The 13,552-nt window shown below is 42.1% G+C and overlaps 1 protein-coding gene across 2 annotated transcripts in view; it reads left to right on the top strand.

The window, feature by feature from the left end:
* Positions 1 to 9,846: 9,846 nt before the first annotated feature.
* Positions 9,847 to 13,552, top strand: part of JAKMIP2 (janus kinase and microtubule interacting protein 2) — a 68,162-nt gene continuing 64,456 nt past the window's right edge. For both annotated transcript variants that reach the window (XM_047860133.1, XM_047860125.1), the window contains exon 1: positions 9,847 to 9,975. In XM_047860133.1, the coding sequence (XP_047716089.1) occupies positions 9,847 to 9,975 (129 nt within the window). The remainder of the gene's footprint in view (positions 9,976 to 13,552) is intronic.

The following is a 13,552-nucleotide window of genomic DNA, read 5'->3' as shown; positions in this document are numbered from 1 at the left end:
AAAAGAAATTTCCCATCATAAACCTTATTACAAATGATCTTTATAAAAACTGTGAACTATATCCCTCAATCTCAGTTGTTCTCCCTGGGTTTGAATCAATATTAATTCAGTTGCATTTCGTGGTCGTCACTGTGACAGGTACTATGAGTACAAAGATGAATAAAACACAGTTTTGCCCTTAAGTTAAGGGACTCAGTCGCCTAAAAAATAACTACAGTGTAAATGAATTATGGCAACAGTCTCCTAAATTTTCTTTCTGCATCTCTGTTTACCTCTTTAGTCCATTCCATCCTCTGTTGCCAGAGGATTATTACTAAAACCAAAATGTGATTAAGTCCCTCCCCTGTATGAACCCTTTGGTGACTCCACATTGCTATGGGCATGGAGTCCATATCCTCTGGTGTTGCTGAGACTGCCAGCCCCTCTCTGCCTACCTCTCTGTAAACTCATCTCTTAACCTTTCCTCCTCTGAGCTCCTGCCTATATTTTTTCCCACAGCATCATTCATATTCTCTTTTACCTGTAGACCTTCATACTCTGTGCTTTGTCCACCTGGAACATTCTTTTTTCCCCCTCAAACCCTTTATGGCCGATTCCTTCTCATCTTACACATCTTTGTTATGTATAACTTTTCCTAAGCCGTCCCTCCTGACCCACCAAGGCTCCTATGATTCCTATCTCCTATCATATGTACAACTACCACACTGTGCAAAATTGCTGACTCTTCCTCTGGGAAGGACAAGGACCCTGTCTCTCATGTTTAGCACAGACACCTGTCTCCTCAAGGTGCTTCATCAATACATGTGAATTGATGAATAAATAGATTAAGGAATGAGTGATGAATACTGTAATAAGTGTCTTCAAAGTGAAAATGGAAATCCAGATGAGGGAATAACTTATTCTGTCAGGGTGTGGTGAAAACATGCAAAGGAAAGTAATACATGATGACATCAGACCTGGGCCCTAAAAGATGCAAGGGAGATCACCAGGATTTTGAGAAAGGGAAAGGCATGCATGAGCAAAGCCAAGGGTTTGCAGAATAGAGCATTTCTGGATGAATCCTACCTGGTTTGGATCCCAAATTTGACATCACTTCTACCAAACCTTCCTGACAAGCCCCCTTAAAGAGGTTAGATATCTCTTATATGTTTGCTAAAATCTCTCTCTTATTCTACATTTTATGAAGTATATTTCTGATGTAAATTTTTGAGCCTGAGATCTAAAAAACACATCTTTCAGGACTAATAAGTTTTGGGTTTTATTTAGCATTCATTAATAGGAAAAAAGCATTTCATTAATATGAAAACTTAACACGTTAACTTTAAATACTTTATGATAATAATGATTGCTAATATTATTAGGTGATAAAGAGGGCATTTCAGTGGAAGACTAGGAGAGAGAGAAAAAACAAACATAAAAAGACATACATGCCCGGTACCCCTACAATCTTGAAGATGCATAATCGCTACTATGCTGAATGTCAGCCTTTCAGATTCATTTTCTTCTAACAGATGTGTAATGCGTAAAAAGTCTTTTGATGCCATGGCCACACCACCACATCCCTTTTATATAGGGAAACTAGGACTCTAGGGTCGGACTGATTTAAACAGCACCCCCTTGTCCTTTATATTAAATCGCTGTGTCAAGTTCATGGATGCACAGTGAGACTTGTTTTCTGCATACAGAAAGGTTTAAGAAGTGCTAATATGTCTCTGCAGATCACCAGGCATCAAGTAAGCAGTTTAATTTGTTCGTTTTAAATACTAATAACATTGGACTCAGAACATCGTCTTTAGGAAAAAGGTGGGAATGGCTGAAACAAACTACCACGGCTTTGTAGAGTGGACATACTCAAATATTAATCCCAGAGAAGTGTTGGAGCCTTTAGCTTCACATTTAGGAATGTCAGCCCTTTTATATTACAGTTGCTTTGCAAATTATGACTCAGAGGCAACAACCTTATTGGAACCTCCAAGATTAATAATGACTTTATCCAGCCTATAGCTTAGGGCAAAACCAACTGCAAAGCCAAGACTCCTGGGAATACTGATCCTGCCAATGCAGGTCCCATTTCCCCAAAAGCATAAACATGAATTCCATTAGTCTTCCCAGGGATCTCTGTGCTTTTCCTGGCCTGTCTTTTTAACGTAAATAGGTGACAAATATGTTTCTTCTTCTCTTAAAATCTAAACTGGCTTTTAGTGGATAGTTAGCTCCTAGAAAGAGAATAACCATGGTAATGATGGTAATAATAAACAAACAAACAAAAGCTTGGAGAGTTTAAATAGCTTCTCAAGAAGATCCAGCTAGGAAGGTTGATTCAAAGCCACTTTTTCTGATTTCAGATTCTAATCTCTTAACCACTACATCCTACCATTCTTTTTTGTAAGCCCCCAGTTGACAATGGCACACTTCTGCCCACCTCTTTAGCCTATGCACAGTCAGAGCTGAATCCTGCCTGACTTTCAGGACAGTGGTAATGAAAGTCTTTAGAAGCTTTGGAGATGGACAGATGGCATATTTGAGTTGCAGCTCTGCCATTTCTTAGCTGTGTAATTTTTCTCAAGTTAATTAACCTCTCTGATCCTCAGTTCCTGCCTAAGAAATAGTAAGAGTAAATATCTGAAAGGGTGGATTGGAATAGTTCAGTGAGTTAATGTACCTAATGTTAGTGTACCATAGCACAGTGCCCAGCACAGAGTAAGAACCCAATAAGCTACACGACATCATTTAGACTCAGCTCACATGACACCATCTTCCTCAGTCCAAACTAAGCTACTCCCACAACATGTACCAACTATAGCATTCACTGCTTTCTAGAATTTGTTTTCTCTTTACAGACGTTTGTCTCCTTTTATAGGTTGGAAGCCATTGGAGGATAGAACTGATGCTTAGATTTTTTAACATCTATGACTAGACAAGAACAGTGCTCCATAAATAGTGGCCACATTTTCTTGACCAAATATGGGGCCATGCTCCTGACAAAGAATCATGTGGTATCCTAGGATGTGAGAGCAAGTAGACAGTGTAGTTGGACATTAAAATATCAGAATATCGGGGCGCCTGGGTGGCTCAGTCGGTTAAGCGTCCGACTTCAGCTCAGGTCACGATCTCGCGGTCTTGAGTTTGAGCCCCGCGTCAGGCTCTGGTCTGATGGCTCAGAGCCTGGAGCCTGCTTCCGATTCTGTGTCTCCCTCTCTCTCGGCCCCTCCCCCGTTCATGCTCTGCCTCTCTCTGCCTCAAAAATAAATAAATGTTAAAAAAAATATATCAGGGGCGCCTGGGTGGCGCAGTCGGTTAAGCGTCCGACTTCAGCCAGGTCACGATCTCGCGGTCCGTGAGTTCGAGCCCCGCGTCGGGCTCTGGGCTGATGGCTCGGAGCCTGGGGCCTGTTTCCGATTCTGTGTCTCCCTCTCTCTCTGCCCCTCCCCCGTTCATGCTCTGTCTCTCTCTGTCCCAAAAATAAAATAAAAAACGTTGAAAAAAAATTAAAAAATATATATATATATATCAGAATATCTAGGATATTTTTACTTCCTTGGACAGACTATGCAACCAGAATTATATTCTATGATCAATAGCATAGATTCATCATACTTAAATATTTATAAAAAAATTAAAAAACATTTCTAATTTCTTGTTTTTTAAAAACATTCCCATATAGTTGACATACAGTGTTGTATTAGTTTTAGGTGTGTAATGTAGTGATTTCAACCATTTTATATATTACTCAGAGGTCTTCATGATAAGTGTACTCTTTTTTAAATTTCTTTTAATAGTTATTTATTTTTGAGAGAGAGAGAGATAGAGCATAAGCAGGGGAGGGGCAGAGAGAGAGAGAAGGAGACACAGACTCTGAAGCAGGCTCCAGGCTCTGAGCCGTCAGCACAGAGCCTGATACGGGGCTCAAACTCACAGACCATGAGATCATGACCTGAGCTGAAATTGGACGCTTAAGTGAATGAGCCACCCAGGCACCCCTTTCTTTTTTTATTTTTGATAAGTGTATTCCTTTTTTTAATTAAAAACTTTTTAATGTTTATTCATTTTTTGAGAGAGAGAAGGAGAGAGAGAGAGCGCGCTAGTGGGGAAGGGTCAGAGAGAGAGAGGGAGACACAGAATCCGGCTGCAGGCTCTGAGCTGTCAGCAGAGTCCAAAGCAGGGCTCAAACTCACGAACAGCGAGATCGTGACATGACCCAAAGTTGGATGCCCAACCGACTAAGCCACCCAGGCGCTCCTTGATAAGTGTATTCTTAATCTGCATCACCTATTTTACCCATTCCCTCACCCATCTCCCCTCTGGTAACCATCAGTTTGTTCTCTATAGTTAAGAGTTGGGTTTTTTTGGTTTGTCTCTGTTTTCTTTCTTAAATTTCACATATGAGTGAAATTTCACATATGAGTCATACCCTTTAGACCATCCATGTTGTCACAAATAACAAGGTTTTATTCTTTTATTCCATTGGATAAATATTCAAGGGATATTTTATTCCAATATCCTTTTATTCCACATCGTCTTTGTCCATTCATCCATTGATGGATACTTGGGCTACTTCCGTAATTTGGCTATTCTAAATAATGCTGCAATAAACATAAGGGTGCATGTTATCTTTTCAAATTAGTGTTTTCATATTCTTCGGGTAAATGCCCAGTGGAATTACTGGATCATAGGGTAATTCTATTTTTGACTTTTTGAGGAACCTCCATACTGTTTTCCACAGTGGCTGCACCAGTTTGCATTCCCACAAATAGTGCATGGGGGTTCCTTTTTAAATTTCTTGATTTTTTAAAATCTTAAAGTGTGGATGTCTTTAAAAGAGAATAATGCTGAATGAGAATTTTTAAACCTGGACATTTTGTTCTAAAAATAACTGCTTGATGTTCCTTAAACAGTAAAAAACATAAAAGGGCTACACCTGAAAGTAGATGATCTCAAGATAATTCCAAAAGCAGCATCCTATTTACAGTCTCCAGAAGGGGTGTGCAAGGAGAAACCAGGGTGAGGAAGCAAAAAGGCCTCCTCTGCTCATGTTCATGTCACTCCCCTCTCTCCTTGCTTTCTCTCTCTTGGGTTTTGTGCCAGTGCCTAAATGAGATTGTTTAGAACCAAGAGTAAGAACAGCTTTTTTTCGTATTAGAGTCTTTCCGTAAGTGTCACATTTGAATTACTATTTTTTCCACGTCTTCCATCATTCTTACTCAATTTAAGCTTCTTGAGGACAGCGCTTAACAAACTATTTTGTTTATACAACCTTAGCCAATAGTAGAAATAGAAAGCACTAAGTGGCAACTCTCATGTGTCATGAACTATGTGAGACTATCACTTACATTTTTCTGTATAATCGTCCAACACTCCAATGCCATAGTACTTTATATTCCCCTCTCAAACAACGTTTGATTATTCTTAAACAACAGTCCTTGTTTTAAAATACAAGGATTCCTGAGAGGTTATCTCTTAATTATCTGATATCTTTAAGAGGATTGGGGCTTAATTGAATAAGGCTTCCATTCCTCCTCCAGGTCATCTGCTGTGTTGGACATTGTCATTGACAAAGACTCCTAGGGTGGTCCAGAAACATTCCATCTGCTTGCAGTGACACCTTAAAGCATTCCTTTATGCTCTCCAGCACACTCCTTTCAGGGATGGCATCCCTTTACAAGGCTGACAGCTTCTCTGGAGGGCTGTCCTCAGGCCACTTAAGCAAAGGCAGTACAAGTGTCCATCAACTGATGACTGGGTAAATGAAATGCAGTTTTAGCCATATGAGGGAATATTACTCAGCAATGAAAAGAAATGAAATATCTGCACATGTTACAATATGAGTGAACCTTGAAAATATTATGCTATAGTGGAAGAAGCTAGACACATATATAATTCTATTTAATACACAATGTTCAGAATAGGGGCGTCTGGGTGGCTCAGTTGGTTAAGTGTACAACTCTTGATCTCAGCTCAGGTCTTGATCTCAGGGTTTGTGAGTTCACGCCTCACATTGGGTTCTGTGCTGTGTGTGAAGTCTACATAAAAAAGATAAAAGAAATAATTTCCAAAATGTTCAGAATAGGTAAATCCATAAAGAGAAAAAAATAGATTAGTGATCGCCTAGGGCTGGGAGAGTTTGGTGAGGAATAAGCGATGACTGCTTACGGGTATAGGGTTTCTTTTGGGGGTGATAAAAAATTCTGAAATTCATTGCGGTGAAGATTGCACAATATTGCAAATATGCTAAAACCACTGAAGTAATACACTTTAAAAGTGTACATTGTTTATGTGAATTGTATCTCAGTAAAGCTGTCCAAAAGGGGGGAAATGCAGCACAAAGTGACAGAAGCATTGTAGTAAAATTATACTCGAGAATCATGAGATTGCCAGATCCTCGTCACAACTGGAAAAGACTCCAGAAAGTTCCCCTTCACTAGGTGGATGTACGGGACCATCCTTATGAATAAATGCTCACCTTATGGTATCCATAAGTTGATTCTATTGCTAACTTTCTGTGATGCTTTTTTCTGTCCTGAACATGTTTCAAATTTTGTAACCCTTTTCTTTTCCCTAGCCTTTATGGGACTAAACTCAAAATAATTGTCAGACAAAAAAATCATGAAGTCAAGCACATAATATTATATTTGGGGGAAAGGATTATAAATTAAAATGTAAACTGTGACTGTGGCATTGCACATTATTGTTGCGAGCAATACCACAAAGCTGGTACTCGTTATTTACAATGGCAGAGAAGAATGTTCAAACCACTAATAAAGTTTAAAAGCAAGACGTGAATCCATCAAAGTCTCCATGTGTCAGAGTTGCCACATCATTTTTCATCCCCGTGGCCATGGGTAGGTTCAGGGCTGTATTACGTCTGCCCCGACCAGTGAAGCAGTGAAGCAACTTAATTTCCTGCCTCTAGTCTCTCTCTTCCTAGGAACTCACCTTCCCTCACACTGCCCGAGCTACCTCTCTAAAATGCAAAATGAGCTACCTCTCTAAAATGCCTCTAAAATGAGGCAGTGCAGCCCAGGACATCAAAGCCTGGGTCCCAGTCTTGCATGAAGGCCCCATCAGCTATGAACTCAGGCATTTTAGGCAAGTTACTTAATCTTTCTGTGAATCATTTCCCCCTAATTTTAGTGAGGATGAAATGAAAGCAGTATGTTAAGTGCTTAGTCCAATGTCGAGCTCATAGCAGTCAGTCAGTATAAGCTTTTATTATTACACTTCTATTCAACTGTTTCATTTCTACATAACGAAATCTAATCATTGGCAATGATATCTAACCACTGATCATGCAGGAACCTGTGTGATCTAATCCCCGTTTGTCTTCTCCCAGGTCACAACCTTCTCTAAATACATCTGGCAAATTTGTGACTCCAAGTACTTCTCAAGCTCTTTCTCTGCCATTTCTGTATCTCCGATGTCGGTTAACCATCCAACTTCAGCTCGGGTCATGATCTTGCAGTTTATGAGTTTGAGCGCAGTTTGGGAGTACAGAGCCCGCTTCAGATCCTCTCTCCACCCCCCCGCCCCTCCCCCACTCGTATACATGCACGCTTTCTCTCTCTCTCTCTCTCTCTCTCTCTCTCTCTCTCTCTCTCAAAAATAAATAAATATTAAAAAGAAGAAAAGGAAAGCCTTATTTCATCCAGGAAGACCATGAAGCTATGAAGTGACTATGAAGCTTTCCTCAAATTCCTCCTTTTTTTGTGTTCTGGCAGCACCATAGGGGTTTGAGAGAAGTTGACCAAAGGGAGTCATATTTTATAGGAAACACAAACAGGACCCTCGGTGGACTAGAGAAGAGAAATGATGGATACAAGAAAAAAGGATGGCTTCTAAGCTTAGATCTGAACAACTGGGCCTGTCGTGGTGCATTTATTGATATGGGAAGCCTGAAGGGAATAAGGCTGTGAGGGACTAGTAATAAAGACATCCATGTTTTAGGTTAGGTTTGATAGGCCAGTCAAATATCCCTGTAGAATTGGTAAGTAAGATGTTGAATATGTGATTCAGGATTTGGGGAACGGTCAGGGCTATGGATATAAAATGGGGAGTCATTACTCTATAGGTGGGACCAGAGGAGATAACTTTGGGGAACCCTGGGGACCAGCAATATTTAGAGATCAGCTAGAGGAAGAGAAACCTGTTAACATACATGTGTGAGTTTACTCGCCTAGCACCTTCTTGAAGTTAAATACTGTCTCATTTAGCTTTGTGCCTAGCAGTGTTTGTCATAAAAATCCAATAAAAGCTTGTTAAATTCATTTCAACTCTAAAAGCAAAGAATGGTGGCCTCTTAGACATCTCCCACCTGTACAATTAAATACTTCGGCAACATTTGCAAAATAAGCATGAAGAACGACGCCAGCATCCAGATTAGGGTGGAAAATGGTGGAAAGTTCCATGACTTCTGAAGACAGACTGGTCCTCCCTGCCTCCTAACCTCTCCCTAGCCCTTTCCCTAGGGTCACACTCCAAAGGGCAGGGCCCCAGTGCTCACGTAGCAATGGCAGGAAGCCCAGGATCCCAGCATGGTCCTCCAGGCTGTATACCATGGGCCTTGAGAGAGCAGCAGCTGCCAGAACATATGGGTGACCAGTAGGAATTCCCCATAGTTGTGGACTGAAGCACCTCCGTGTACACAATACCCAATTTTCAAAAAGGTTTTGTGACAAACTTTCTCTAGTATCTTGCCATGTTTTTCCCACCGACTTTAACAGTTTCATGCCCATATTTTTCTGATCCCGTTCCTGGGAAGCATTTAAGAATTTGTAGATCAAGACACATCCCTCTTTTTCACTCTCTTCTTGCTACTGGTCTGTTTACGACTTCATCATCCTTCACCTTGGAAAGTTTGGTAGCCTTCTATCTAGTCTCCCTACCTGCATTTTCTCCCCACTTTGCCATCAGAATGACTACACCAAAGCATTTCCCTGTTAGGGTATCCACCTGCCACGAACTTCAATGGCTTCCATTGCTTACTAAAAATGTAAGATTCCAAAATTTTAAGGTTGATGTTCCAGATCTCCCACAATCTGTCATTTCCAGGCACCCTGTCCAGTATTAGTGCCCATCAACCATACTCTGCCTAATGGATCAGGCCCCCATTTTTTCCCCACAAAATAGTTACTGTGGTTGTTTGTTTGTTTTTGTTGTATATCAGCACCTGCCATTTCTTTCGCTCAGGATGCTTCACCTGTTTCCAAATCCATTAACATCCTACTCCTCAAATTCCAGGCCAGTGCCACCTTCTTCAAGGAAACTCCTTACTCACCCCACTGGAGGGAGAAGTCCTTGTCTATACTTCTGAAAGAACTAGTGCTAATTTATTTTTTTTTAATTTTTTTACATTTTATTTGAGGGAGAGGGAGTGTGTGTGTGGCATGAGTGAGTGCTAGCAGGGTAGAGGCAGAGAGAGAGGGAAAGAGAACCTGAGCTGAAAGACATAAAGAGCACTCCAAGATAGGAAAGATACACTCAAATACTCATAGGTCTTTAGAGGATTTTGAGCAGGGCATCGACATGACCAGACCAGATCTTTGGAAAGATCGCTCTAAATTTATGTTCAAGGTGGATGGGAGGATCTGGGGACAGGATCCCTCAGGAGGAGGCTCCTACATGTTGCTCAGGCTGAGAGACACCGCCTGGCACTTCTCCCAGGTCTCTGCCACAGCAGTAACCGCTGTCTCTGCCTCCAATCAGGGCTTCCAGGGCAGCGGCTGAGGAGACCTTACCAAGGAGCACCACGCAGTAGATGCTGAAACATCGCCCCCAGGAGAAGAAGCAGTAACATGGCAGCACCTGTTTGAAAGGAATTAAAAAGCAGCAGACTCCCTTTAGAAAGGAACAATGTCCAAGAAAGGGCGAAATAAGGGCGAGAAGCCCGAAGCGCTCATCGTCGCCCTTCAAGCTGCCAATGAAGACCTCAGAACCAAGCTCACTGACATCCAGATAGAGCTGCATCAGGAGAAGTCCAAGGTGAGTGAGGCCCCTTGGGGCCACAGCCTGGAGAGCGGCTCTGGCCCAGCTCTGCCTGCTGGCCCACCCCAGTGGCTCCTCTCTGCCATTTTCTGAGAAGAGCAACGACCCCTGTATTTATGGAGATTCTCTTGTGTGTGTGTGTGGCAGGACTCGAGCACAGGATTCACAGAAGGTGAAAATAACATGCTCATGAGACTGATCTCTGCCTCCTCAGGAAGCCTGGTTCAGGAAACCAGGTATAATCATTGAGACGACCTCCACCCTCACGCCCTCCCACCACTTCTTAGTTGTCCTGTCCTGGGCGAGCTCCGCCCTGCCCTCTATGGGTTCTTCCCTGTATGGCACAGGACAGCCTTTCTAAAATAGATCGTATCAGGTCACTCCTCTTCTCAAACCCTTCAGCGGCTTCTTGCCTTTCTCAAAGCCAAAGGGTTTTCCCTACCACTACAGGATATCTCTTCCGCCCCTCAATGAGCAATCTCACAGTACTTTACCCCGGATGACTCTGTTATATCCTCTTTGCTGGATCAAAATATCCACTGATCACATTTAGGGCCTTTGCCCCTTTGCCCCCAGGCAGCTGTGTACCTCTTTCCTATGTCAGCTCTGGTACCTACCATCTGTCGCAGTCTCTAAGATAGTACACTTCTCATGCCCAGTTACTTCCATAGCACTATTTTTAATAGTGATTTCTGTATTTATCTATTTACTTGTTTAGTGCTTATTTCTGCTGTCCAGTGTAATCTCCAAGAAAGCAGAGTCCTACCTGACCTCTATCCCCAGAACCTAAATAAATGTCTAGAACTGAAAAGGTTAGCCTGGGTTTGTCGACTGAGCAGAGGAATGAATGAAGGGTGATTCATTCCTTATACCTTAGCTTCATCAGCAACATCCTACTATCTCAAGAGCTCTGATGAGGTTCCAGTTAGGCAAGTATGTAAAGCACTTATGATGATTGGATGAGAAAATTCGTATCACATGCTCAGAGAGATGCCAGGCACCTGGTATACTCCTAAAAAATTATTCATAGTAATATTCTTTCTAATACCTCTGTACCTGAGTCAGTTGCTAACTCAATTTAGGAAAGTCTCTTCACTCCTCTGAATCTCATCTCTTAGCTGGATATGCTAACACCTATCTCTCCAGAGTGGTGCAGATATCAAATAGGGTCACAGACAGGAAAGTATTTTCAAATATCTGACATACAGGAGACATTTTGCTCCCTCCAAACCAGGCAACTGCCAGCATAAAGTTGCCCTATGTAGATAACTCTTTCTATTGTAACACAAATAGAAGTTCCTGATCTAGCTATAGATCAAAAATCAATATCCTTATTCTTTTTTATCTATATCTTCTTCCTTGACATTACTATTAAATTTTAATTATTGGGGCGCCTGGGTGGCTCAGTTGGTTGAGCGCCTACCTTCAGCTCAGGTCATGATCTCACGGTTTGTGAGTTCAAGCCCTGTGGTTGGCTCTGTGTTGACAGCTCGGAGCCTAGAGCCTGCTTCGGATTCTGTGTCTCCCTCTCTCTTGCCCCTCCCCTGCTCACACTCTGTCCCTGTCTCAAAAATAATGAATAAACATTAAAAAAATTAATTATTGGGCCACCTGGGTGGCTCAGTCAGTTAAGCATCCAACTCTTGACTTCCACCAGGTCATGGGTTCGAGCCTTACATCGGGCTCTGTGTCCACAGTGTGGAGCCTGCTTGGGATTCTGTCTCCCTCCCTGTCTGTTCCTCTCCTGCTCTTGCTCTCTCTCTCAAAATAAATAAACTTAAACAATTTTTAAAATTATTTATTTTCCCAAATATCTATTCTCCTGGTTTCAGCAATAATAAAGCTTGGATCTGCCAAAGCCCCTTGCCTCCTGTCTCTGCTAAGGCTTAACCTTGGATAACCAGACCCCATTGTAAAATTTGTGAAGGAAGCTTTTTTCCATGAAGCAAAAGGGACGTGATATCATAAAAACAAAGAGAATAAAACAAAACAGAAACATTCATTTGAGAGTCAGTAGACCAGGGCCTTGTGTTTATCTCTCCTCGGGGACAAATTTAAGTGTCTCAATACCTTGACCCGTAATTCAGGTGACTGAATGTGTCTCTGCATATCTTTGTCTCTCAAGCATCACTGTGCATTAGAATAACCTGGGGGAACTCATTAAAAATTGAGATCTCTGGGCCCACAGCGCAAAGATTCTGATAAAGCAGGCGTGGTGAGGGCCAGGACTTGTACCTCTAGCAGACTGTCCAGGCAGTCCCCATGAAGGTGGCTCTCTGCCTTCTTGTTGGCAAACATACCACTCTAAGATTCCTTCCAGGTCTGACAGTCTATGAACATTTCACCAGTTTTAACTTTCCCCGGGGCAGCATAATGTTTCAAGGGAGGCCGACTCCTTTAATTGTAGTAATGACAGGATGACAAACTCCATTCATGGGAGAAGCCTGTCCATCTGGAGAACGGTAGCCATAAACTGATGCTGATTTACGGAGAGCAGACTCCTGAGGTTTCAAAAGGCAGAGGTCCTGCAGACCCTACCACTGCCAATTTTGCACACATTCAAGTCTTTTAAAAGGGGGAAGTCTTGAGCGTGGACAGGGCTACCTGTTTATTCAGGGCCTGGCACTGGTATCTAAGCCAGCAGATCAAATGTAACCTCCCCTTCCTCTGACAAGAGCCTGGAAGTCAGCTCATGTAGAAAAGCACTGCCCTTATCCTTCTCTCTGCTGGCTGCCCCCAGTCTCCCTCTCTGTGGCAGTTAATTACAGTCCCAGCACAGGGACTAAAACAAAGCCCCACCGCCTGTCAGCAGCCTTCCCCAAAGAGCAAAGGGAATTTAGAGGGCAAGCAAGTCATAAAGCAGTTTTATTAAAATAAATATGATTGTGTTTCCAAAGGCCCAGGCTTTAAGAGAGAGAATATAGACAATGCCAAGATGGAACTCATCCTCTCAGTTTGGCTCCTAGGCTATCATGATAAAATCACAATTCAGCTACTGAGAAATGGGCAATGTAAAGAGGGGAAACCTTTGGAACGATGGAGCATTACTCATTTTTCCAGAAAGACACATCTTCCCACTGACATTTACAGAACACACTGCAGACAGAGTCATGAATGTTTTAAACTGATTATATAAATAGCTACACGTTATTGAATGTGAACGTGTACTATCTGTCACACACTGTAATAAGCACATTTCATCCTGACATCACTACACCTCTCTCACTTAGCACCTGGGTGACCCTGAGGAGGTTTTAAAATCCGTCTGTTTCCTTTTCCTCCTCTGTCAAATGGGAGAATAGCAGTGTCTACTTCATACGGATGTGTGTGGGTATGTTGGTCTTGAATAGTGAGTTTGTGTCAAGCATGTTCAGTATTATGATTCAAGTGTAGGTGGCCATTGTTGTTATCCCCATATTACAGATGAGGAAACTGAGGCTCAGTGAAGTAACATAATTTACCTGGAGTCACATGTTAGTAGGTGGCAGAACTGGTTCTTCCACTCCCTTTGCATCTCCTCCAAAGTCTATTCTCTTATTTTCTTTTCTGATACATTTTCCCCAGCTTTATTGAG

The sequence above is a fragment of the Prionailurus viverrinus genome, chromosome A1, assembly GCF_022837055.1.
Source record: "Prionailurus viverrinus isolate Anna chromosome A1, UM_Priviv_1.0, whole genome shotgun sequence".
Classification (NCBI taxonomy): domain Eukaryota; kingdom Metazoa; phylum Chordata; class Mammalia; order Carnivora; family Felidae; genus Prionailurus; species Prionailurus viverrinus.
Note: the sequence above shows the minus strand (reverse complement) of the source record. Positions and strands in the feature narration are given on the sequence as shown.